Raw genomic sequence first — 27,391 nt, 5'->3', positions numbered from 1 at the left:
GTGTTCCCTCTTTGACCTCTGAGTTGCTGCAACACTCCATGCATCTCGCACCGTTGCACACCTCTCTATGTCATCCTGCACTGGTGCAACACTCCCGTGCCTCTCGCATTGTTGCAGCCTACTAACTCTACACAATCCTGGGACTCCTGCGTTGTAGCTCTCTCTGCAGCTCCATCCGCATCTGGCTCTAGCCACTCAGCGAGTCCTGCTACTCCTCATCGGGGCTCCTGTAGCAAAGTCGAATCAAAGAGGTTGGGTACCTCAAGGATCATGCCCCTCCTTGGGACAATCACTCCACATCGCCCCACCTCCTACTTGGAGGTATGGCTGCATGTGATCCCTCTGCCCATCTGGCTCGAAGTTTTCCCCTACTGCAGGTCTCTACATGAGTAGATATCTCTACTCGATCTCCTCTCAGCTTCCCCTGTTGTGGTTGCTCCACAACCTCCTAAAGTTGCTGCACCAATTTTGGCTCCTCCACAATTGTTTAAGACTTCTTCTCACGCTCCATGTTGAGAGGTAATTTACTCTCCCTCTCAACCACCAAGTATCTAACCTTTGCCTTGCTCCTCAAGGCTTTGCATGCATCTTGTACCTCAAGTGCTACAGGTTCTTGGCTAGCACACCAATTTGTTTCCACTTTCCCGCCGTCATGAAATTTTCTGGAAAAAGAACCTATTTTAAATCAACGATATCTCCCTCATTCGAACTCTGATTCAACCGATTTTTTTTTTGAATTTGGGTCTTTTTCCGCAAGGAATCCAAATTTGCTATTTGTTTCTGAAAATTTTGTACATAAATTTTCAAATATGCTCTGCAAACTCTCGGCCCAAAACTCAAAACTTTGAAATCTCCTCTCAGTACACTGTTCTCTCCTTTGATCACCTTTGCTCTGATACCATGTAGAACTTTTTCTACAAAACCTTGCTCTGATACCATGTAGAACTTTTCTACAAATCAGTTAGCTCTAATACCATGTAGAAATTCCCACCTGTAAATCACCTGATAATGCAATAGACTAAAGCAAAATACTTGATCTACTTCTACAACCAATTTAGCGGAAGCTTAATCGAACATGAGCAACATCAATAAGAACACATATAACTGATATGGAGAAATCAATCACACATAACACAGAAGAAATATCCAGGGGAAAGCACCAGCCTAAAACCCCATCTCTGTATTATCATACAAGTGAAAATATAACTAGTATTACAAAAAGAATCAGCTCAAAAGCTATCCTGCGCTCTCTGCAATACCTCTGCTGCTCATAGACAGTCAAAGGCCTCTATCTAACCTCTGGTCTGCCCTCCAAGCCTCCTATTTCTTTACGCAATTCTGATTGGGGTCCAGTGCAGCCACTTGTATGAATTGGCCTCTTCACACACTAACCTCTGATCCAACTACGCAATCCTGAAGGAGATAAATCCTCATCCATGGATGAGATTCCTTTATAGGAAAATTTTCATCCAACTGCTAATACATTTTCCCTTCTTTGATCTCAATTGGGTCTCTGTCTAAACTGACATACATGAGTTATTCATGACAGATCTTCAATTGTCTGAAGTGCAGCAGTTTTATGCAAGCATACATTAACTAACTGAACTCACATTGATTTAAACAAACTGTTTAAATCAATCTAACTAAACTTGACTCAGTTAACTGAGCCAACTAATTACAACTCAAATTAGAACTCATCATTATCTCTTTAACTGATGGATAAATTCCTCAATTAATAGAGAAACTGTTGCATGTCCTCACATAGACTTCATGTTTGATTTTTCACAATTAATTAACTCATGATGAATTTATTTATTTATTTTCAAATAGCTGTTAAATTCAAATTTGAATTTTATTTCCTATTTTTAGTCCAAGGACTGGCTAAAATAGGAATCCATCTTGAACTGTTAAAAATAGAATGCTATTTTTAGCACTTCCATTTTTCATTCCCTATTGCTCAATCCAACACTGGTACCCAAACTACTATTTTTAGCAGTGCTATTTTTATCAATTCTATTTTTAGCATTTCTTGTTGCCATTTTTCAACATTGAGGATGTATGTGATGCATCAGCAGAAGAGATGGGAGTAGTATATTCCATTGGTTGAGTTCGTTTATAATAATGTGTATCAAGAATCTTTGAGGATGAGTACGTTTGAGGCACTATATGGGCGGAGTTGTAATACTCCCATCAATTTGAGTGATCCAATTAACAGGGTGTTGATAGGGTTGGACATGTTGGCAGAAATAGAACAAGACATGCAGATAATCAAGAAGAATCTGAAGGCAACACAGGGCAGGAAAAAAAGTTATGCAGATCGCAACAAGTTGTTTAAGGAGTTTCAGGTTGGGGAACAAGCGTATTTGCACATCAAGTCCAAGAAGAGCTCCTTGAGGATTAGATCACGTGTCATGTTGACACCTCGGTTTTGTAGACCTTTCAAGATTCTTGAAAGGATTGGGTCAGTAGCCTACTGACTTGCACTGCCTCCGACAGTGAAATTCCATGATGGTTTCCATGTGTCATTGCTTAAGAAGTATGTTAAAGATGTTGATCATGTGATTGACTTGTTTGTATTGCAGGTGGAACCAAAAGGAGAATTCCAGCTGGAACCTCAGTGCATTTTGCAGAGAAATATGTTCATGATTCGGAACCAAGTAATCGAGCAAGTTAAAGTGCAATGGAAACACTTTGGGCCCGATGAAGCTACATGAGAGATGGTTGATTCTCTATTCGTTGTTTGAACGAATGTTTTTGGCATATGTTTTGGTATGATGTTTTTGTACATGTGTATATATGTATATGGATGTAAATATCGCCATGAGTTGTGTTATAAAGCTCCAATAAGTGGTATGGGTGTCATGTCATTATGGTTGTCATGTTGTTATGTTTCTCATTTTGGCTTGTTTTTCAGCGAAATGATCATTGTAAATACTGCAATGAGCTAAGTTATAAAGCTCCATGGGTAGTATGTTTTGCTTTTCAACATTCTTGTTGGTTGTATGTGTCATTGAGCATCGAGGATGGTGTTCCCCCAAGTGGAAGGGTTCTATAATAACCCTGGTCAAAAATCCATGTAATAAAGTTAATAAAGGAAAAATAATAACCAACGTCATGGGACACATATTCCAAGTTGAATGTTAGGCAAAAACATAGTGATAGGGATGGCAAGGCTTTGGAAAGGCAAAGTGGCATTAATTGGCATTTTATTTATGAAAATAATAGAAATTAGGAGAAAAGGAAGGTAATAGGTCACAGGTTGCACGTGAGGAGGAAAAGAAGGAAAATAATGGAAAATGAAAGAAATAGAGGCCTCATTAATAAAAAAGGTTTTTAAGGTTCAGTTTGTAATTTTTTGTCAGTTCAGATTTGGAGCTCTCATTTTCTATACTCTCTCATACTCTTGGACACTTAAGAGTTTCTTGGAGCATTCTTGGAGGAGTGTGGCATACTTGGGATTTGGAGCAAGAAGGCAAAGGAAGAGCAGGAAAGTGCAAGAGGACATCGGGATCAACAACTACAGCGGGCTTAGCTTGCAGGTACCCAGTTGCATGTATGATTTCCTTGCTAGTTTTGACATGCATGGCACACGAATGTGGTTTCTTGGTTATGATTTGTCATCGGCATGGAGGACTGCCTGGATTGAAAGTGCATTTGCTTAGCGTTGCCATTTCCTAGATAGCCATGGTGTTGTGGATTTTATCTTTATTTTTCTAGTTAGTGCTCATGTTCTTTTGGCTATGGGTTGAGTTACTAATTCCCGGAAGCCTTGGTTGGCCAAACGCTCTAGAAGCCCTGTAACAGTTTGGGTTGAGTTACTAGTCCTGGAAGCCTTGGTTGGACAAACGCTCTGGAAGCCCTTGGTGGGTTGAGTTACTAATCCTAGAAACCCTAGTTGGACAAACGCTCTGGAAGCCCTGTAGCAGTTATGGGTTGAGTTACTAGTCCTAGAAGCCCTGGTTGGAACAAACGCTCTAGAGCCCTAGACAACTTGGGTAGAAACCAATCTGGTGATGATTAGTGATGTCCGACCATGAGATGGAATCACTGATTGAGGGTTGAGGTGGTTTGGCCTCTGGAAGACCTAGTTTGGTTTTGATTGAGTTGTTTTATGAGATCTCACATTCATGCTTGGATTATGGCACAAAGGTTGAAAGAAAGATTTGGTTCAACCAATCTATGGTCGGGTGGTACATAGTGTTGAAAAAGTGTAACTAGGTTCGATATTCATAATGACATGTAATCATGATTTTATGTAAAGAGATGTAAATAAGAAAAATGAAATTATTTTGACTTGCTTCATGGGTTTCATGAGCAAGGGATTTTGTTTTTGAGTCAAGACTCCCATTGAGAGTCTTTAGGGTTTATTCATCTAGTCATAAAAGAGTTATTGTCATGTAAATGAAGTCATGTTACACTTGGCAAAAGGTCAATATTGTTTATGTAAAGCATCCTCCAAGAACTTGTCATCAAACCCCTTCAAGTCGGCCTACAAACTATGAGGAAGTTGCAAGATGAAGTCGGCCTAAACTCCAGTTGTCAAGTCGGCCTAAAGGGCAGCAAAGAAGGGTATATATAGCCCTACTCGGCCTCATTTGGAGACACACAATTCGTACAAGCATTCACTGGAAAAGTGCGAAGTAGAAGGCAAAAGAAAGAGGACTAAAAGGAGGACGAAGAAGAAGCAACAAAAGGGTAGGATGAAGATTCTTTTGGGTCATCATCTACTGGGTACAACGAAGATTCTTCTGGGAAGTTGTCAAGTCGACCTAAAGGGCAGCGAAGAAGGGTATATATAGCCCTAATCGGCCTCATTTGGAGACACACAATTCGTACAAGCATTCACTGGAAAAGTGCGAAGTAGAAGGCAAAAGAAAAGAGGACTAAAAGTAGGACGAAGAAGAAACAGCAAAAAGGTAGGATGAAAATTCTTCTGGATCATCATCTACTGGGTACAACGAAGATTCTTCTGGGAAGTGCAGAATCTTTTGGGCAATGTGAAGTTTGAGCAGCAGATTCTTCTGGGAAGTACGAAGTTTGGGCAGCAGATTCTTCTAGGGCAACAAGAGAGAAACTCTACTAAGTGATCAAAGTAGAGGCCGAGGTTCTCTCTGGAAGAACTAGAGACCGAGATTCTCTAGGGAAGTAGTGAAGGTGCAGTACAACGAGATAGAGACCAAGTTTCTCTAGGAGGAAAGATGAAGGAAGGGAGAAGCAGATCAAGGTGGGTGACAAGTTTCTTGGAAGGATACTATGGTCAAGGGTTTAGTGTCATGGTCTTGGTACAATTGAAGATCAGATCTAGAAGAAGAATTTTATCGAGTTTTCCTCTCAAGAGGTCAGAGGTTTTGGCCCTAGCTAGAGAAGCTTATATTTTGTGTCACTTTTCTTCATTTTGATAATTATCTTGATGAAAAAGAACGCTCTAACAAGCTAACAAAGTGAAAGATCATAAGTAAAATAAGAACAAGCATATCACAAGCAATTATCAAGAAGAGAAATTGTTAACATTGAATGCCCTAGATTTCTCAACACATGGAATCCCAGACCTGGTTGGATTTTGCATATGTTAATAAGAGCTCCTTTCCTCTTGTATTTGACGGGTAAATATTCTTGTTCATGTGACTCTTATGGTTTTTATATCATGTTGTTTCTATTGAATATATGCTAGTGGTTAAGAGTATGTTTTATGACAAACTTGATGTATGGCTCTCGTCATGTTTTGATTTGCAAATGAATGAACAATGAATATATGACCTAATAGATGATAATGTTGCTATAGTTATAGGGCAACAATGCTTCTTTACGAATCTCAGACAGTATGAGACCCTTATGCTCAGATCTGTTGTTATGACCTATAGATTGCATATTTGCGACATGTTCGACAAAATGTCTGTCATGGCTAGTAGGGGTCCAGTCGAGTCATTGATCAAATGTTTGCATTAGTAATCTTGTTTCAATGGTATCTATCATTTCTGGAAGTTTCATGGAGTTATGGGCAGTGGCCTGAGTCCTGGCCCTAAAAAGTGGCACAAAACTGCCTGAGAAAGGCCACAGTCGCATGGATACCTTGCTGTGGGAGCGACTGGAGGGTCCCAGTTGCATGCATGCCTTGCCATGGGAGCAATTGAGGCTCTAGGGCAGTGCAAAGGCAAGTTGCTTCAGGAATTGGTCACCCGGGAGGGTTGGTTAGCTCATGGAGGTCATGTAGCATATGTGGAGGACCAGATTGGTTGTGTTTTTTCGGTTCCAGTTCCTTAACTATACATGGGGAGTCGAATCACATCATAGTAGCCTCTCGTCACATGTTAACCCTAGCGGACCAGTTAACTTGGGTAAATGTGGGAGGAGGGTGGTTACAAAAAATTGGTTTATTATATGAAAGATTAACATAAAAAAGATGGCAATAAGAGGGACGAAACCTCACATTATTCTATCCAAATGACCATGGTTCATTACAAGGCATTCAAAACATGCTTCAAAGATTTCATAATACAAAAATAAGTATGTGGAAAGTAAGTGAACAAAGAAAGCTCCAAAGTACCAAGCAAAATTTTTGGGTTGTTAGATATGCATAAATAACAAAAGAAAAGGTGACGTCAACCCTTCTAGGGCATGTAAGGATATCCCTATGCTAAGTTTTGCCCCCAATTATGATTTTGTAAGGTTATATGATTTGTCGAGATTAACCCCAATTATATGTTGGAAAATGTAACTAGGTTCGGCCTTCATTATTGTACTTGAGTCAAAATGTAATTTATTTGTCAAAAGAAAGTGGAAAGAATTTTATTATTAAATTGAATTGACTTATTAAAGCATGGGTTTCACGTTGTGTCAATTATAGGTCAAGCCTCCATTTTAGACTTTAGGTTATTGTCAAAATCATTTATTGTTTGACTCCTCCATCAAGTCATCTACTCATCAAAGACAACCTCTTCAAAGTCGGCCTCAAAAGAATTATTATCAAAAGAACACATGTCGACTCAATTAAAAGACACATATCTTCATGATACATGTCGACTCATTTAGGACGGACGAACCACTATATATACCAGTCTGGGATCTTCGCATTACATCAACTCAGAGCTCGCAATTTCAAAGAAATTTCGGTGATCACAGAGAGGAAGTTTCGGTACATCTCAGAGGAAGTTTTCAGTGAAATCTCAGAGACAATTTCAGTGCTAATTACAATGAGAAGTTCGGATCTCAATGAGACATACCCTCGGTGCTATCACAGTTAAGAAAATGCGGATTGTTCAATCTACCACAGTTCGGTGCTCCCACATTTTGATGCTATCACATACTACAGTCTTGGTGCCAATATTGTCTTGGTGTAACTACAATATGGTGGGCTCGGTGCCACCACAAAATTGAAGTCTATTGTTGCTATGACCTCAGAGATATTGCAATGATGATGTATTCGATGCTAACACAGTGAAAGGAAGAAGGGTGACTTGATGGAGGTAGTCTCGAGTCTAGATTGTAAGGGTCTTGGTTGTCTCATCTTTTGAATCTACTGAAGGAAGAATTTGTGACTAGGTTTTCCCCTCGAGGGGGGTTTTGCCTTGGCAGTGTGCCTATATCTTGTGTTCTCCTCTTTTTTTGTTTGGCATTAATCTTGATGATAAGAAAAGATAATTAAGAAATCTAATACTAATAATGAAAACATCACAAGTTAATGTCATAATAAGGGAAATCGTTTTAACTACCAACTCCTAGGATTTCCCAACATTATAAGCCACCCCTATGCAATAAAATAACAAGTTTAAGCACAAATCAGCTCCTAAACCCTAGTATCTGCCCTAGCCATCTAGGAGGGAGACAGAGAAAAGGGTTTTTGTTAGGTTTTATGGTGATCAACGGACTTTTAAACTGCCACCTTATCCTACAAAGTCTAGTAGAGTCTTTATGGCATAAATTTCAAAGGAAAGATAATGAAGGAGTAAGGTGGGATGCTCTAGGGCATCCACTTCTAAAACCCAATTACTGCTCTTGTGAGGGGAGAAATTAAGTATAAGGTCTTCGCACATAGAATTTCCTTATAGGCCTTGAAGAAGAGAATTTTACATGCAATTATGAAGTCAAATTTCAGCAATGATAAGCATTTAGCCATGGAACAAGTGACACCCTTCTTTAAACATTAAAGCATGCAAAATATCAATGTAGACAATAAACCTACAATAATCTTCCACAAGAGCACTTCTTTTAATGCTAGAACCATGTCTCCAAGCAAAATTTGCTTACCATTACTTTTTTCCTTTTTATAGGAGAAATGTTGCAATGGGATGTAAGATATTGTGTCCCATAGGCAGTTGATCTCATGGACAAGTTACCTGTAAATTTTTATTTGACCCAATCGTAGTTATCCATCTCAATAAGTTTCACAGTTTTTTGTTGTTAGGGTTTAATCCTCATACACAAATATATTCAAAAACTCAACTTATGGAAGAATACACATTGAATCATTTACTGCAAATGCTGAGCAGAAACTAGGGAAAACAAGCACATTAAATGACACAGAAATTTTCAAGCAATACCCCTGGAAAAACCCCAAAGGGAAAATCAGTAGAAAGGGAATTTTTATTATGAGCCCACAGAAGACAAACAAACAAAAAAATGAGTTTACAGCAAATTCCTTTTCCAGCAACAATCGATTGTACTTACCTCAAATTCTGAGCCACTTCACCACCTCATAACTGTGCCAAGACTCTCAATCTCTGTGCAGAAGAGACTGTCTCAAAATCTGTGTCAAAACCCTAGATTTCTGTGCAGAAAATATTGCCACAATGTCTGTGCCAAAACCCTTGATTTCTGTGCATAAATACTACCTCAAAATCTGTGCCAAACTTCCTCAATTTCTGTGCAGCAATACTGCCTCAAAGTCTATGCCAAAAATCCTCAATTTCTCTGCATAAATACTGCCTCAAAATCTATGCCAATAACTGCAATAAATGTTGTGCATTCTCCTTGGCTTGCATGCTCCTTCTCTCCTCTTTCTTCAGCTCTTCTTCTCTCTCTAACTCGTTCAAAAATTAATTGAAAAAATCAATTTGTGTCCTTCCCTAGAAACTCCTTTTCTGTCTCATTATAACAATTGTAACTTAAACCTAAGATCTAATGGCTCAAATTAAATCCTTGGCCAATAAGATCTAGGGTTGTGATTTAATCGCTCCTCATCACAACTTAATGAACAATCTCCCACATGCTAGACACCAAGCCAATGTGGAAGACACTTGTCCAAGCTAATCTCAACATTATCAACAACATGACTCTCATGGCCTCCTCGGCTAAGGGGCCACATAGAAATATTGGCACCTTATCCAGCTTCCATGACCACAAACAAGTGGCCATTAACCTTAAGATGATGGTTATGATCCTCGATGCAACTCAAATTTCAACAAGCTTTAATCTACTACTACTATAGAGGGGATGAGATTGAGATTATCACGACCTACACATCATTAAGGGTTCAATTCACGAGGCCTTGGTTCAAGCTGAGGAATGTTTTTCAGACATTACTTTAAAAGGGATACTGTTCCCTTGCCTAGCTCAAGAAACTAAGCATTTAGCTTCACTTTGAAGATATATCATCCAAGATGCACCTCATGGACATGATCATCCAATCCACAGTCCTCTATGGCTCCAAGATTCAGGTACCTAGCCTGCTTTCGGTTAATTGGACTAGGAAGAGTGTCTAGACCCTTCTGTTACAACACATCATCCAATGCAAACAGAAAATGCCCCAGTTCATCATTCAGACAAAGTTTGAGGCCCATCCCTTGTGCATTGAGGCCATCTTTAGACTTGTCCCCTTTCTTCAACAAGTCCAAATCCTGGGAAACTCTATGTCTAGTAGAGGTTAATACCCCTGCCTAGCTCTATGCTCTTCTGAGACATTGCTTCCACAAACACCCCTAGATAGCGTCCGTGTTGATTTTTTGAGGCTTCCTAGTTGCTTCAGCCGGTTGTCACCTCCACTAATTGTCTCCCCCAACCTCCGGGTACTCTATGGACGTCTCAGTTCACCTGATTGGGTGATTAAGGAGCATATCTACAAGCAGTACTAATCTATTATCAAGATGAGAACTAGAAACGAAACTGAATGAGAAATGGGTTTCCTGGTCAGTTTTCTGATAGCGTAGCTAACAACAAACGTGGATGCCCATAGGCACGTTGCATCCCCATTACACATTCATCGGGACAGTGGTAGAAAAGGATGCCAAATTTACAGGAGGCAACCGTACAAACGAGCCATTGTTTCACATAAACAGTGTTGAATAGAACCACCCAAAATAAGACAATGTTTCAAATAACCAGTGTTGAAAAATCACACAACCGTCGAATTTTATCATAATAAATCCTAAAGTCATTTTTTATGAATTTCGTAGCCGTTCATTTCTTAACCTTGGATTGTCTGTGCTTAAACTAAACCAACCAGCATTTTACGTGGGACATCGACAAGTTTTGTTACATGTTTTATATAAATATTTTTAGTGATATACATTGTTTTGAAGATAAATAGTCCCTCGTTCGATTCCAGGGTTCTATTTCTAGGGTTTTGCTGGGAATGAACGAAGAGAAACGCAGAAACATTTACAAACATTAAAAGGTGAAGAATGGATCACGGTACTTACCTTAGCTGCCGATCATATTTACTCTTGTTCTCCGCCATTGTCGTGCAACGGTCCGTCCTTTTCCTTCTGTTATATGCTGAGAAAGAGGATGGTCAGTATAATTTCACCAGAAACACATATATCTGTGTGACAGATAAAAAAACAGGGATGAAAATGGAGTGATGTCTGAGAAAATCTGGGAATTTATATGCCAAAACGAAAGTTGGGAAAGCAGTTTTGCAACGAGTTATTCGTACTTGCTGTGTAGCACAAATCAGCGGGGAATCCTAAAGAGAATTTTTTTTAATTAATTGCGAAAATAGGACTTGAGTTTGTGGTTTGATTGGCTAATCTCACCTCAAAACCCAAAACCTTGTAATTGTAAGGAAGTTTTCTTAATGAAAAGATTAAAAAGGGGGTTCGCACAGAAACCCATAAACCATGTCCTTAGATTTTAAATTTAATAATAAAGGTTTTTTTTAAATAAAGCGGAGTTGATTGTTACATATTATACGATCTATCAATTTATTATATATGGTTAATTTATTATATCTTAACAGTTTAACTCTCTTTAGCATTATTATATTTTTTCTTTATGTCAATTAGAATTGGTATTAAGATGTGGAACATCATAATAATTTGTATAGTTTTAATTAGAATTGAGATTAAGATGTGAACCATTACAATTAAAAAAAATCAATTTTAATTGGTATTAAGATGCGGATCATTATTACAAATTTAGATTTATATTAATTTCAAATTTACCAAGCATTAATATCATCAAATTTTTTGAGGTGTAAATTTTTTTTGAATAAAAAAATAGTGTATATCTTTTGGTGGTTGGTAGATGCAGAGTCAATACCATAGGTGAATACCATGAATCAATACGTTATTTTTATTTTAATGTATGGTCTTTAATTTTAATTTTATTATTTTATTATTTTTGTTTACACAACATAACATGACAATACAGGATAGGATAGGACATTACAATATCTCTTTCATATTTAGTTGGAGAGTGCCTCTCAGCGCAATATTTTTTCTTAGTTTCAATTAGAATTGGTATTAAGATGTGGATTGATGCACTAAGTAATGGTCAGTTTGAGGTTTCTGATTCACAGGCACTTAATTAAAACTAATAGGTCAATTGCTTTGATGTCCATAAGCAAAGTAACCAAGCACTTATTACGACATAAGAATATCAAACCTCAAAACGCGACATGCATTGGTTATGGTTTTATTAACAATCAAAGCCAACTTGTGATACTAACCTTGTTTTATTAACAATCAAAATCAACAAGATAAAAACCAAACATGTCACTGAAAAGTAGTTTAAATCAATTATTAGGATTCAAGAACAATGTTAAAATGGTGACTAGCATAGCAATAAAAATGAAATTTTACATACTTTCTCACTCAATTATGATGTTGTCTAATGCTTATGTCTACCAAGCCTAAAGCCCATTAGCATTGTTGCACTTTTATTTATATGTTAGGGTCTTGAGTTATTTCTTAGCATAATATCCACATTCCTTGAGTTATTGGCTTTCTACTCCCATAAATCCACATTGAAACCCCTTGGCGGCCTCTAACTCCACTAGTACCCACTCAAGGTTACATATTAACCCTAACTTAACATTTTTAACAATCTCACAACTAATGTGGGCTCCAACATGGAGCACTCATTTTATCAAAGGTAAAAACCTACACTAACATGCATGTTTCTTGATCATTGAGATGGTTCTTTTTTTCACAACCATATGAAGCTTCATTTGTCTTTTCTTAAAGTTGTGATGGTACATTATTTCAATACTTAGAATCTTCGCTTCGATCACATCTTAATTATGAATACTCTTTTTCTTATTAACCTTCTCTATATATAAATTAATAGAAATGTGTTACTACTGATGAAATCGAACTGAAACCAAGAGATTACAAATTTCCTCTACTATTCTGCGGAAAGGAAATCACAATTTAGAAACACATGCAACCATCAAAACCACAAAAACAACAATGATTTACAAGGGAACCCAACTAGGAAAAACCCCTTCGTTGTTTTTCATTAATCAAATGAGAATGAGAAACTATTACAATGACTTACTTCGAATCTAAAGCATACCCTACACTATAAACATGTTCTCATGTTGATTGTCTTGCTCTGGCCAACACTTAGCTAATTCAAGGCCCTAGCTTGCTCCCATTTCCTTGCGCAATACTCGAGGAAATTAGCTCATAAAAATAGGAATTTTCTCCTATTTTCTTGCGCAATTCCAAAGGAATGATTTACCTGCTTAATGCCAAGCTCTATACACTCAATTAGTATACAATTGATAATTACAATGTGTCTTTTCCTCCACTCCAGCTAGGCAATTTAAATTCCATGCATGTTTGGGTTATTTTTAGTTGATTGACTAGTTTAATTGAGAGATCACTGAGTTAACAAAAATTCTACTACTTAACTGACCTTCAACTGACTCAACTAAGTACTTGAGCTCAGTTAACTGAGTCAAACTAAAAATAACTAAACTAGATTACTAAATTTTAGCAATCACTACATGCACAACTCTACTTCTAGTCTATAACTCGAATTTGTTGAGTAAACTAGTAGACAAAGCCATGTCATACAAGTTAACTACAATCTAAGTCATCTTTATGATGTGGAAAATTGAATTACTAAATTTGATTAAGGCACAAGTCAAATTTAGCCTTTCTTGCTACAATTTATAACACTCTCTCTTAGCAAGAAATGGATTTTGAACCACCCCTATGCTTCACCTGTGGAATTCAAATTTGCCTCTTGACAATGCCTTTGTCAAGATATCTGCATCATGCTCCTCGGTTGGAATGTATTGTAGCATCATAATTCTCCACTACACACAATCCCGCAAGTGATGGTACATGTTATCAATGTGCTTGGACCTGTCATGAAATACTAGATCCTTAAAGAGTTTGATTCTCTAATTATCACAATAAATCATTGTTGGATCCATCTTCTAATTGAAAAGAATCAAAAGTATTTTTCTCATCCATATGGCCTCACATGTTGCTTTACTAGCAGCCATGTATTCAACCTCTGTTGAGCTGAGTGCCACAGACCTTTGTTTCCTGCTATATCAACAAATAGTTGCAAACCAAACACTGAAGATAACACCTAAAGTACTCTCCCTATCTAATGGACTCCCTGCCAATTTGAATCAGTGAAGCCTTGGAGCTTCACTCCCTTTGTCCTCTTGTACCATAATCCATACTCGGTTGTGCCTCTAAGGTACCTCAACACATGCTTTGTTTCCTTCCAATACAACTTGCTAGGCTTCACCATGACTTGACTCAACTGATTAACTGCATAACATATGTCAGGCCTTGTTTTCACCAAATACATCAAGGATCCCACAAGTTTTCTATATATGGTAGCATCTACTGCTTCTCTCGAAGAAGCACTTTCCTTCCTCTAGTTTATAGCTAGAGGTGTGTCCATAGGCCTGCAGTTCTCCATGTGAAATCTCTAAAGTATTTGAAAGGCATACTTCCCCTAACTCACAAACAGCTCACCATCACCTTGTCATGCTTCCAACACAAGGAAATAATGCATTAATCCCATGTCCTTCATCTCAAATTCCCTCGCAGGTTCCTCCTCGCAAGAGAGTATCAACTACTCATCCCTTGTAAGTATCAAGTCATCAACATACAAAACCAATATAAGCAACTTGCCATCTACCACAATGTGATAGAGATTGGCACCTGCTTCACTTTTGGTGAAGCCCAATCCACTGAGATATGTGTCGATCTGAGTGTACCATGCTCAGGGCACCTGTTTGAGACCATACAAGGCTCTCCTGAGTCTACACACATATGTCTCCTTGTCATGTGGCTCAAATCGCTCTAACTACTCTATGCAAATTTCTTCTTCAACGACACCATTGAGAAAGGCGGTCTTCACATCAATGTGGTGGATTTTCCACCCCATCTGCATAACTAATGCTAGAATGGTTCTGATCGAGGAATATTTTGCCACTGGGGAAAAAGTATCCTCACATTCCACTCCCTCTATCTCAGAGAAGCCTTTGGCCTTAAATATGGCCTTATATTTCTCGATGCTCCCATCAGTTGCATGCTTCACTTTGTAGATTCACCTGGAACCAACTATTGACTTGTTCTCTAGTATTAACACCACTTCTCATACGCTATTCTTCGTGATGAGTCATACTCCTTCACCATGGCATCAACCCACACTGGTTGAGAAACTACTTCTTCAAATGAAGAAGCTTTGTCTCAATGAGTTCTGTCATGTGAACCATATATCCAGTGTACCTGTCTAGTGACCTCCTCTGCATGCGCTGAGATGAAGGAGCTCCCACATGCTCCCATGCGTCTTGTACCAATCTGTCAACTTATCTGGTTTTCTTCCTCCCCTCTCTGAAAGATTTTGGTTGAGTGGGTGCCCCCACTCGGCCTCCTACCTACTCCTCCACATATGATTGCTCCACAACATCTTGAAGCTTTGTCTAAGTCTCCTCCTTTGAACTAACAGCTCCTCCTCCAGTGGGATACTCAACTCTTGCTCTAAAGAGCATCTCATAGCCTTCTCCTCATCGAATTTGACATTGATCCTCACTGCTATCACCCTGAGTGAGGGAAAATACACTCGATAATAATGTGGTGTCTCTATGTATCCTACAAAGACTCCCATCTCAAATATAGGCTCAAGTTTCTTCCTATTATCCTTGAAGACATGCAATACACAGTAGCTCCAATTTTTTTGAAATGAGATACATTTGCCTTTCTCCAGAGAAAGCTTCTTTGGGTGTGATCATGCCAAATATTTTATGAGGCCTCATGTTCTTCAAATAAACTGCGGTGTTGCATGCTTCTGCCCATAGTGATCCAAGTGGCTCTAGAAATGCTTAGAATTCAGAAGTGGGTGATAATAGCTCAAAATTAAAATTTATCAGATTGAAGTGAAACTAGGACAAGATCGTAGTGCTCGTCGTCCTGATTCCAACGACATGAATGACACTCAAATCTGAGTTCATATGCTCAAGATATAGCCGGCCAAAATTCTAGTCAAACTAGGCCCAGTGGTAGTCACTAACATGGCAACAATTTGGCAAAGGGACGACGCATAGAATCTGGCATTTAGAACAGGTGAGTTTGTCGCCTATTTAATTTTCCTAGTGACCCTTAAAGAACGCCATTGAATTTTTGACTATATTTATTATAAAATAAAATAAAAATAAATAAAAAATTGGGGTGGCGAGTTGCCACCCCCACCGCCCCCCAACGACATATGTTTTAAAGTAATGTGGTGGGTGGGTCACCCCCGGCGAACCCGCCTAACCCACGAAACAATACCATGAAGCCATGTATTAGGACGCTGGCGGGGTTCGAACATGCCTGAACGAGGTGGGCTGGCCTGCCAACGAGTAGCCCCAAATTCAAAATGTTGTTGAAAACCATTGAAATTGTATGCCATTTAAAAACACAACGATGCCTAATCTGAGAGTGGCGGGTTTTGAACTTGGTCCACCCCCATCCTAATTGCTACCGCCGCCAACAAGCCAAATGACTTCATTGGAAGCTCCGCCCGCTTTTCATTACTTAAACTCAACATTCCATTCAACCGAAGGAGGCATGGCAGAGGAGTGGAGGCTGAACGAAGAACAGTGTGGAACCTTGACACAATGGTCGAGGCAAAACATTGCATGGCATGAATTTCAAAACAGATTCTCATGGAACCTTTACATGAATATTTTTTTATGCTTGAGGAACCTTTAGATTCCCTTGAAGGATGATTTTTCATAGTGACAGAATCATGTCAAGTTTATACTCAAACAAACTAGGATTTCCCAGGGAACATGATGGTGTGGAACGTTTCCTCATCTGAGCAGTGGAATTTCAGGCAGTCAACAGTGAGGAATCTAAAAGATTCCCTTGGAGGCTGATTTTACAGAGGCATAATGATGTTGACTTTATAGTCAATTTTCTCAAAATTTTCAAAGGAATGTAGTGGTGTGCTCAGAATTTTCATCTGAGCAGTGGATTCTTCTCCCATCTCCAGGAAGGAATCTTTAAGGGAATCTTCGAGATTCCCGAGGATCCAGAATTTGACAGTGTCAGAAAGGGGTCAAGTTTATAGTCGTTCGACACGATTTCACACCATGAATTCAATAATGGTGTCTATTTCTGCAACAGAGCTTTGCAATTTCAGGCCATCCCCGAAAGTGGAGGTATATGATGCAGTGATGCCATGTTTTTCTTTTGATTTGCTGAGATGATGTTTTTGTTGTTGAGATCCTTGTTACCATTATGTTGAAGGATACTTTTATGCCACATCATGTGAGAATTTGTTATCTTGTCATGCTGAAGGAGGGCCCATATGAGTGAGATTTCCTATAGGAGAATGTCTCGTGGAGAAACATGCCACTCTAGTTGAGGGAATTTATCCTTGTATTTACAAAGAATGTACCATGTACTCATCGTCATCTTGCAGCATTTAATGCAGCAACCTCCCCACTCTTGACACGGGCCCGGAGACGTAACCCACACTGGGTGAACTTCGTTATCAATGTGTGTGTCTCCTTTGATTTGATGGTTGTCATTATGTTTCCTCTTCTATAAAGTATGCGCATATGGTTTTTCATACTCTTTCACATGTAATTCTGCTAACATCACATAAGTAAAAGATCTTGGTTAATTCTGGTAGCTGAAGAGATCCAGATCAAGTTTGGTATCAGAGCGGTCTTCTCGTTGATGTGAATTGCGAGTGTGAACGATAACCAAATATTGAACATGCAACAAGAAGGAAAATGGAGAACAATAGAGATCTCTACAAGGACCTCCTCATGATGGCCAACATGGTAGATTTAATGTATGCAGATTACAAGAAGAAAATGGCAAGGGAGGAACAGGAGAAAAAAAGAGCAGAGGACGATGCTTCATCTCTATCTTCCAGTGAGTATTCTTCTTCTTCATCATCTCCTCATCCTTCGGATGAGGAGAACAATCATAGAATTCAAGCAGAGAATGTTGAATTGAGGAGACTTCTATGAGAAGAAAAAGAGGAGAAGTAGAGATTGCAGCTTCATCTACGAGCCACAGAAGAGGCCTTGAAAGAGTTGAAGTGCAATGAAGGCTTAGCGAAGCCATAATCACATATTCCAAAATCGACAGCTCAGGTAAACAATGTTGATCGTTCTTCAGCTTCATTTTGACATGATGTTATTTATGTTGGAAACATGGAGGTACCCATTTCAAGAACTGGCATGAGACTCCTTACCAAGATGGGGTATAAAGGAGGAGGACTTGGTGTTAATGGCCAAGGAAGGACTCAGCCCTTGGAGGTTGTATAAAGACCTTGATTTGCGGGTTTGGGGTACACTAAAGGAGAGTTTCCAAAGGCAGAAGAAGCTTCCAATGCATTGTCAAAGCCATCGGAGAAAGAGGATGATATGCAACACATCACAATCCTCCCATGACAGTGCACATTGCAAAGGAAGAACTAAGGCAAGCTCTCATTGCCAAGATCGCACCAGAGATAGTTAAGGGAGGTATAAAAAGTCTCAGTATTCTAAAGTTCATTTTGATTACAAACATATTGTTAATGATGAGCATAAATCATGGTGTAGAAAACCATGTAGTTTTTGTGGTTTGCATAACCATGTGGTTGCCAAGTGCTAGAAGAGAATGGCAGCAAGAAAGAGGATGAGGCGTGAAAGGCCTTCTCCACATCAGGGAAAGAAGAAGGTTAAGCAAGTCTGGAGGAAGAAGACTTTTTACAATCACTGCAACAGAGGTGGACATCAAAGAGCCACATGTTGGAGCCTCCATCCAGAGGTGCGTCTCAAGGACAAAGCATCCATGCAGGAACCAGTTGGAAAAGATGTTCAACAAGCAAATCTGCCACATTCCTAGTGGTTCACTTTGTTGAGTAAGATATGGTTTTACTAGATATGGTAGCTTGTCATGGCCGCATTTTGTAAATCATGTGTTTCAAATAATTGTAAAAGTGATGATGTGTTTTCCATCGCTTATTAAAGCAACGATGATGTTTTTGGCCTATTTATTGATAACTGGGGTTTTGGTTTCTATTATGATGCAAACTTTACCAAAGAGTGTGTGTTATAAACTCTTAGCAAGTAAGGGGATCCTTAGGTCATGATTGGTCATGTAATTAAACATGTAGTTTGCAAAGATTGTACTATGGGTTTGCAAAGGATGCAGGTGTCAGTTCATCACTTATGGCTATGAAGAACAAGGGTGAAGGAAAAGGAAGTGTAGCTTGTTAGAACACTTGTTACGCAGACAATGTAACACAACAGTTGCAGATTATGTTCATGCTTTTGGAGAAACAAAAGCTCCTTAGTGGGGAGGAATGATCGAAGTGGATCTAGAAATGCTCAGAATTCATAAGTGGCTCAAAATAGCTCAAAAATCAAAGTCATCGGATTGAAGTGAAATTAGAACCATATCGTAGTGGTCATCGTCCTGATTCAAACGAGGTGAACGACACTCAAATCCAAGTTCGTATGCTCAAGATATCACTGGTCAAAGTTCTTGTCAAACTAGGCCTAGTGGCAATCACTAACAAGGCAACAATTTAGCAAAGGGACAACGATCAGAACGGGTGAATTTGTCGCCTCTTTAATTTTCCTAGTGACCCTTAAAAACCACAACCAAAATTTTGACTATATTATTATAATAAAATCTCTCTCTATATATATATGTGTGTGTGTGTGTGTGTGTGTGTGTAATGGCCAACGACATATGTTTTAAAGTAATGTGGTGGGTGGGCCACCCCCAGTGGACCTGCCTGACCCGCCAAATAATACAATGAAGCCACATATTAGGAGGTTGGCAAGGTTCGAACCCGCCCAGACTAGGTGGGCCGACTCACCAATGTGCGACCCCAAATTCAAAGAGCCATCGAAAATCGTTGAAACTGTATGCCATTTAAAAAAAAAAAAAAAAAAACCTAATTTGAGAGAGGTGGGTTTTGAACCTGGTCCGCCCTCGTCCTAATTGCTACCACCACCAACAAGCAAAACAACTTTGTTGGAACCTCTGCCAACTTTTCATTACTTAAACTCAGCATTCCATTCAACCTGAGGAGGGGTGGCGGAGGAGCGGAGGCCGAATGAAGAAAAGTGTGGAACCTTGACACAATGGTTGAAGCTTAACCATGCTTGGCATAATTTTCGGGACAAGTTCTCAAGGAATGTTTGCAGGAATATTTTTTTATGCTTGAGGAATCTTTAGATTCCCTTTGAGGGTGATTTTTCACAGTGACAAAATCATGCCAAGTTTATACTCAAATGAACCAGAATTTCGTAGGGAATATGATGGTGTGGTACATTTCCTCATTTGAGCAGCAAAATTTCAGCTAGTCAACAGTGAGGAATCTTTACAGAATCTTGAGTAATCTAAAAGATTGCCTTGGAGGCTGATTTTTGACAGAGACAAAATGATGTCGACTTTATAGTCATTTTTCTCAAAATTTTGCAAGGAGCGCAGTGGTGTGCTCAGAATTTCCATCCGAGCAGTGGATTCTTTGCCCATCTCCAAGAAGGAATCTTTAAGGGAATCTTCGATATTCCCGAGAGTCCAAAATTTGAGGGTGTCCGAAAGGGGTCGATTTTAAAGTCATTGGACACGATTTCATTCCATGAATTCAACGGTGATGTCCGTTTATGCAGTAGATCCTTGCAATTTTAGGCCATCCACGAAAGTGGAGGTATATGATGGAGTGATTCCATGTCTTTCTTTTGATTTGCTGAGATGATGTTTTTGTTCTTGAGATCCGTGTTACCATTATGTTGAAGGATACTTGTATGCTACATCATGTGAGAATATATTATCTTGTCATGGTGAAGGAGGGCCCATATGAGTGAGAGTTCCTATAGGATAACGTCTCATGGAGAGACATGCCACTCTAGTTGAGGGAATTTATCTATGTAATGATAAAGAATGTACCATGTACTCATCATCATCTTGAAACATTTAATGAAGCGGCCTCCCCACTCTTGATACCGAGCCCTAAGATGTAACCCACACTGGGCGAACTTCATTATCAACGTGTGTGTCCTTTGATTTGATGGTCATCATTATGTTTCCTCTTCTTTAAAGTATGCACATATGGTTTTTCATACTCTTTCACATGCAATTCTGCTAACATCACAAAAGTAAAAAACCTTGGTTAATTCCCGTAGCTGAAGAGATTCGGATCACATAGATGCAATAACAACCCCTAATCATGCAACATGGCTCTTGCTGCTCCCACTATGCTTATGTTCATTCTTTCAGCCATGCCATTTTGTTGTGGGTTATGGGGTGGTATCAGTTCTCTTCTAATACCCTTTTTGGTGCAAAAGTCCTAGAAACATATTCTCCTCCATTTTCACTTCTTAGGGCTTTCAATTTTTGACTAGTCTCCTTTTCAAACAATGCTTTGAATTCAACAAATTTTGAGAAAACTTCATCCTTCATCAGCATGGAGAAGATCCAACATTTTTCTAGAAAATTCATTAACAAATATCATACGATACTTGTGTTTTGTTGTAGAGGGTATAGAAAATGGTCCACATACATCAGAGTGGACTCGCTCCAAGATTGCTCCAACTCTATTATTTGGAAGGTGGACTTGACATATTTCCCCAATTTGCATCCCTTGCATACATCATGTTGGTCAAGGGTGCATTTCGGGAGACTAGTGGTAATCTACTACATGATATTCAAGGCCCCATGGTGTAAGTGTCCCATGCACCTGCGCCAGAGTTCTCCAACATATCGACTTTGTACTTCTCCTTCCTTGCTACTCAATGCAGCACAAGGTTCCACCTCATGTTTGTATAGGTTCTTCAATCTATTTCACCTACCCGGTAGTGAAATGCCTCGTAAAGGCTTTCCCTTTACTAAAAACAACATTATAGCCACGATCCTCCAATACAGCTACAAAGATCAAGTTCTTCTTCAGCCCAGGTACATACATGACATCTTTCAGATGAAGATGGGAGCCCAACTCCCTCTTAAAGGTTATGGTACCAATTACTTTGGTATTGTACCTCCCACCATCCCCAAGTTCTATGTGCATCTGGAAATCCTTCTCCTCTAGGCTACTAAAGAGATTTTTGCATCCTGTCATATGGAACGAGGCACCTGAATCTAGATACCACACACTCCCCATTACAATGTTGGCCATGCATGCAATGAGAGTGAAGTCTAACTTGAATTGCAAGGCAAGTGCTTCACCTCCTGCTCCTCTTGAAGGCCTCTTGTTAGGCTTCTTTATCGGACACTTTATTGCATAGTGCCCAAATTCATGGTAGTGAAAACATTTTATCTTGCTCAAGTCCTTCTTGCCATTTTTCTGGCTGGTCTTTGGTTTTCTTTGGGCCTTATTGCCCTTCCCAACTAAGAAAAAATAATCTTGCTCCTCAGATTTGGATGTTACTCCATCTCTAGTGTTCTACCAAATTCCTTCATACACCAAATTGGATCACAATCTCTCCCAATTTAGCAATTTGTTCCTTTCATTACAGAGTCCTGGTAGTTGTGATGGGATTTTGGAAGGCCTGGGAGAGCTAGGGTCACTAGTTCTTAAGAGGCAATAATTTCTCCCACACCTCCAAGCTCATCTTGACACTGAGTGAACCTGGAGAGGTAGTGTGGAATGGTTTCTCCTTTTTGCATGCATATGTTTTTGAGCTTGTCCCTTAATGCCAATTTCCTAGCATTACTACGATTTTTGAATTTCTTAGTGAGAGTCTTCCATATAGCAAAGGGAGTCTCCTTGTCATGTAAATTCTATACTATGTGGTCTCTCACAACCTCCAGGATAATCCTACTAGGTTTTGTTGAATACTTCTTCCACTGAGCTAACTGTTGTGCATCTGATACTGCTAGCTTTAGAATGTTAATTTTGGTACTCAAGCACACCATTAACATCGAGCGTTGCTTCCATCCTTTCCTTCCAGGCTATAAAATTTGAGGTTCCCTCAAAGGCATACTCCAATCTCAATCCGTTGAAAGACATTTTCTCGCATGGAAAAAAAATTGCTTCATTGAATATGAAAATCGAAATCTCTGAAGGAGAGACTCTATAGATTACTTTCTTGTGTGATTTCTTCTCTGATACCATGTAGAAATTAACATAAATTTGTTACTACTGAAGAAATCGAATCGAAATCAAGATATTACAAATATCCTCTACTATTATGTGGAATGGAAATCACAATTTAGAAACACATGCAACTATCAAAACCATAAGAACAACAATGATTTACAAGGAACCCAACTAGGAAAAACCCCTAAGTTGCTTTTCATTAATCAGATGAGAATGAGTAACTATTGCAATGACTTGCTTTAAATCTATAGCACACCCTGCACTATAAACATGTTCTCTTATTGATTGTCTTGCTCTGGCCAACACTTAGCCAATTCAAGGCCCCAACTTGCCCTATTTCCTTGTGCAATCTTAGAGGAATTAACTCCTAAAAAGTAGGAATTTTCTCTTATTTTCTTGCACAATTCCCAAGGAATGATTCACCATCTCAATGCCAAGATCTATACACTCAAGTGGTATACAATTGATAATTACAATGTGCCTTTTCCTCCACTCCATCTAGGCAATTCAAATTCCATGCATGTCTAGGCTATTTTTAGTTGATTGACTAGTTTAACTGAGAGATCACTAAGTTAACAATAGTTCTACTACTCAACTAACCTTCAGTTGACCCATTTAACTACTTGAGCTCAGATAACTAAGTCAAACTGAAAATAACTGAACTAGATTGCTAAAGTTTAGCAATCACTACACGCACAACTCTTTTTCTAGCATATAACTTGAATTTACTGAGTAAACTAGTAGAGAAAGCCATATCACACAAGGTAACTGCAATCCAAGTCATCCTACTGATGTGGAAAATCAAATTACTAAATTTGATTAAGGCACAAGCAAAATTTAGCCTTTCTTGGTACAATTTCTAACACTCTATACATATATCGTAATATGAACAATGTTCATTATCATGCAATTATATTTAGAATATTTGGAATACGAGAATATCCATCATGGAATAAATAATATTTTTATATAAAATGTTGGAGTACAAAAGTGATATGATATGATGATTGTACAATGATGGACCTCATATAAATACGAGGCAGAGTACCCTTTCATGAGAGTCATATCTTTTACTTGAGACATGTCCTTTAACATATCTCTTTATTAACTATTATTATCTAATATTTATTTTCATAACATTGACTTCCCCTTTAGAAATATTTTGCCCTTAAAGCATATTGAAAGGTTTTGATATATTTTTCTTTGTCTTGTAATTTCTTCACATCTTTCCTAATTCTTAGAGTCGTCATCTTCAATGATAGAAGACAATATGAACTTTTGAGTGCAGAGAAAAATTGTCAAACTAAAAAAATTATCTAATTATCCCAAATTAATCTTTTGTGGAACCTTGCTCTTACTAAATATAAAAAATGAATTGTTATCATAAGATTTGATTGTGTTCACATCATTATTCTTTGAAACATATAATAATTGTTTTTGTCCTAAGTGATATGGATATGTTAACTAGTTGAGATGTTTGCTCTTATAATTTGGGTATCGATAAGGAGTTCATGTGACCTCATTTTCTATTATAATGTTTGTAGAAATTTCTTGATTTTCTTCACGTATATGATTACCTTCACGTGTTGCTGTTGCTTGTTAGATTTCAAAATGTTCACTTGGCATTTCTTTCGTTTGTACTATAGCATCTAAGTATGTCTTCATTTTGATTGGATATAAATACTTCTAAATCGTGATATTATCTAAATCAGTATTTGTTCCTTTTTCAATTTTTTCACTTTCTACCTAGATAAGTTGTTCTACTCTATTTTCCAGTGATCTTCTTAAGCTTCATAATTTTAGTGAGTAGATATTGGTTATGATGTCATAGATTTGAAAGTTATTCCTCCTCTAATTCATCGAATTTCTTGATTTTCTTCATGTATATGATTACCTTCATGTGCAAATGTTGCTTGTTAGATCTCAAAATGTTCACTTGGTATCTTTGTCATTTGTACTATAACATCTTAGTATGTCTTCATTTTGATTGGATAGAAATACTTCTGAATCATGACATTATCTAGATTGGTCTTTGTTCCTTTTTGAACTTTTTTACCTTCTATCTAGATAAATTGTTCTACTATATTTTCTACTGATTGTCTTAATCTTCTTAATTTTAGTGAGTAGATTTTGGTTATGATGTCAAAGATTCGAAATTTATTCATCGTTTGATTCATCGAATTTGTTTTCTTCTAATGTTTAATTTCTTCCAACAATTTTGATTAAGGCTTTTTAAGTGATATTTTTCTTCATCTTGATTTGATAAGTTTACATTGAGTTTCTTCCCGAGAGCTTCTTGTTCTTGTTCTAATTTATGTTTCACAATTATAGACTTCTTAACTTATGCACGCAGTTTCCAATGATAATCTTTTAAGCGAGAAATTTCTCCATTTTTTCTTTGTAAGTAAACAATAGGTTATATTGCTTCAAGAAAGAAAAATGAGGATACATTAAAATTGTTGCAGGTTCCATTTGAAAAATAGACGACTTGCAATGTTGTTCAATCTTTGGGACTTTGTACCATTGGAAGTTCATAAGCCTACTAGACCTAGTTGCAGACATAGTTACATAGTTAGGGGCAAAACTCTCCATTACAAAATTGCCCACATTGCTTTTGTTGCCTTGATGACCTAGGTTGGAAACAACCAAACCCTTCTAAACCAATGGAAAATGAAACTAAGTAACCATAGGGAAAACTTTACAAAATTAATACAATTTTTTTTGGTCATGACACTTAACCTTGGAAATTAGTCCTCACAGATGGGAATTGGATCGATAGGCAATCTGCTTGCTTCAACACCATCCTCCTATAGATTGGTTGGGGTTTGGAAGGTGATCCCCACGTCCACAATCTGATGCTTAATGTTCTTTGTGGCCCGCTCATCCTAGGGAGAATCCTTGGTGCGACTAACAAATTTTTGGTGGTGCACCTTTTCAACATACATAGTAAGTTTTGCGTCTCACAGGTTGATATTGTCCTCTAGCGTCTTCTTGGCCTTTTTATTTTCCTGCATGGCTAGCCCCAACAGGGTTTTCATACTCCAAGTGAGGTCGATGGTGCAGATATATAAATTTTCTCAAGCTCTGGTAAGCCCTGGGTCAAGGATCCATACAAATTAGGTGTCCACATATTCACTGTTGGCGTTTCGCCAAATTTCTTGGACCTTATCCTTGAGTTGATCAATTTTGACTTTAGTCTTGGGTTAAATTGATCTATGATAGTTAAGTGCATCCTGCTAGGTTGCGGTCTTCGCTTTGGTTCAGGGGCGCATATTGGACTGTCACCATCAATCAATGATGCGACCCTTTCCCCTATGACCGGAGGATGAAGCCCTACTAGAATGAGGGAGACAAGGCATCATGAGGACAGAGGGAGGGTGAGTATGGTAGGTGGGGAGACACGAGGGGGGAGGGATTGGCTAGGCGCATAGGGTAGAGAAAGCGGGTGGTGATGCAGAGAGAGTGAAATTGCAGATAACAAAAAAAAGGAAGGGGAGCTCGGGTTGAACTTGAGAAATAAGTTGGGATCCCTCTCCCTAAATAAGCCATGGATAATTACAAAAACATTAAAGCACTCTCCCATCATGTGTATGGCAGAATCGTTCCATGCATCTGAGTAATTCATGTTGCAATCAGTTGGAGGCGATGGGTAGTTGCGTCAGTCTTTCTCTGAGAAAGTCATTTTTTCTTTTTTTCAAGAGTTCATTGAGAGTTATGAGAGGGAGGGTGTGTGCAAGAGATTTGAGAGCAACTCCTTCAATATCCTTATCCTTTAAAATCATGAGTATTTTTATTGGATGGATTGAGGGTGGATCCACTCTGGGTAGCCAATATTCTCCCAGTCATTTTGAATGATATCTATGAAATCATTACATAGCATATCAGAAAGTGTTGCATGCCATTCATTAGAGCACAAAACCTCTCTACCATGTGTCCCTTCATTAGCCAGCTTATCAGTTAGAGAGTTAGCCTTCTGCTTAACAGCTTGTAAGTGGACCCCAACAAGGTCAATGATGTGTCCTTGGATGCACTAAAGGATCTTGGATAGTCACTAGTTGGTGGTGACCTTGCTAACCAAGGTGTCGTGCTGGAGCTTCCGAGAAAAGTGAATTGCCATCGCTAAGTCTCCTTCCACGATCAATGGAACCAAGTTACAGGATCTTGCGATGTCGATACCCTATTCCAAAGCTTGCAACTTTGTTGCATTTATTCATTTTGAACCCCAACTTTCTAAAGTATATCCATTATATATCCTTGTCGTGGTTCCTAAAAACACCTATAAAGCCTGCATGTCGTGGGTTGCCTCTCGAGGCTCCATTGAAATTAAGCTTGAAGACATTGATGTCTAGAGGAGACCATTTCTCTAGTATGTCGGGAGTAACTGAGGGGTTTCACGTAGCAAAGGTCGAGATTTATGTGAGTCAAAAGAGCTGGAGAATTATGATATTGTTAAAATTGGAAACTAGGGCCAAATTCCACTTTGAGCAGGTCTTTTGAAGAAGATAATTATGACATTGAATTCCTCTTTTCGAGAGGACCAAAATTGACCTAAAGATCACTAAATTTGGATAAGGAAAAATATTTATTTATTCAAAAGAAATTTTATAAGGCATGACCTTATCAAGGCAGGAAAATTGAAAATTTGAAATTTAAATTTGCCTCC

The 27,391-nt window shown here is 38.5% G+C and overlaps 1 protein-coding gene across 4 annotated transcripts in view; it reads right to left on the bottom strand.

Moving 5' to 3' along the window:
* Nucleotides 1-10,989, bottom strand: part of LOC149244898 (NEDD8-activating enzyme E1 regulatory subunit AXR1-like) — a 303,335-nt gene extending 292,346 nt beyond the window's left edge. For 2 of the 4 annotated variants that reach the window (XM_089457592.1, XM_089457595.1), the window contains exon 1: nt 10,635-10,864. In XM_089457592.1, the coding sequence (XP_089313718.1) occupies nt 10,635-10,672 (38 nt within the window). In that variant the 5' untranslated portion in view covers nt 10,673-10,864. The other 2 variants (XM_089457594.1, XM_089457593.1) reach the window with 2 other exon arrangements.
* Nucleotides 10,990-27,391: the final 16,402 nt, after the last annotated feature.

The sequence above is a fragment of the Pinus tabuliformis genome, chromosome 7 (assembly GCF_031772625.1).
Source record: "Pinus tabuliformis cultivar Carrire ecotype Pingquan chromosome 7, CPIR1, whole genome shotgun sequence".
In the NCBI taxonomy this organism is placed as follows: domain Eukaryota; kingdom Viridiplantae; phylum Streptophyta; class Pinopsida; order Pinales; family Pinaceae; genus Pinus; species Pinus tabuliformis.
This window is presented reverse-complemented; position numbering and strand designations above follow the sequence as displayed.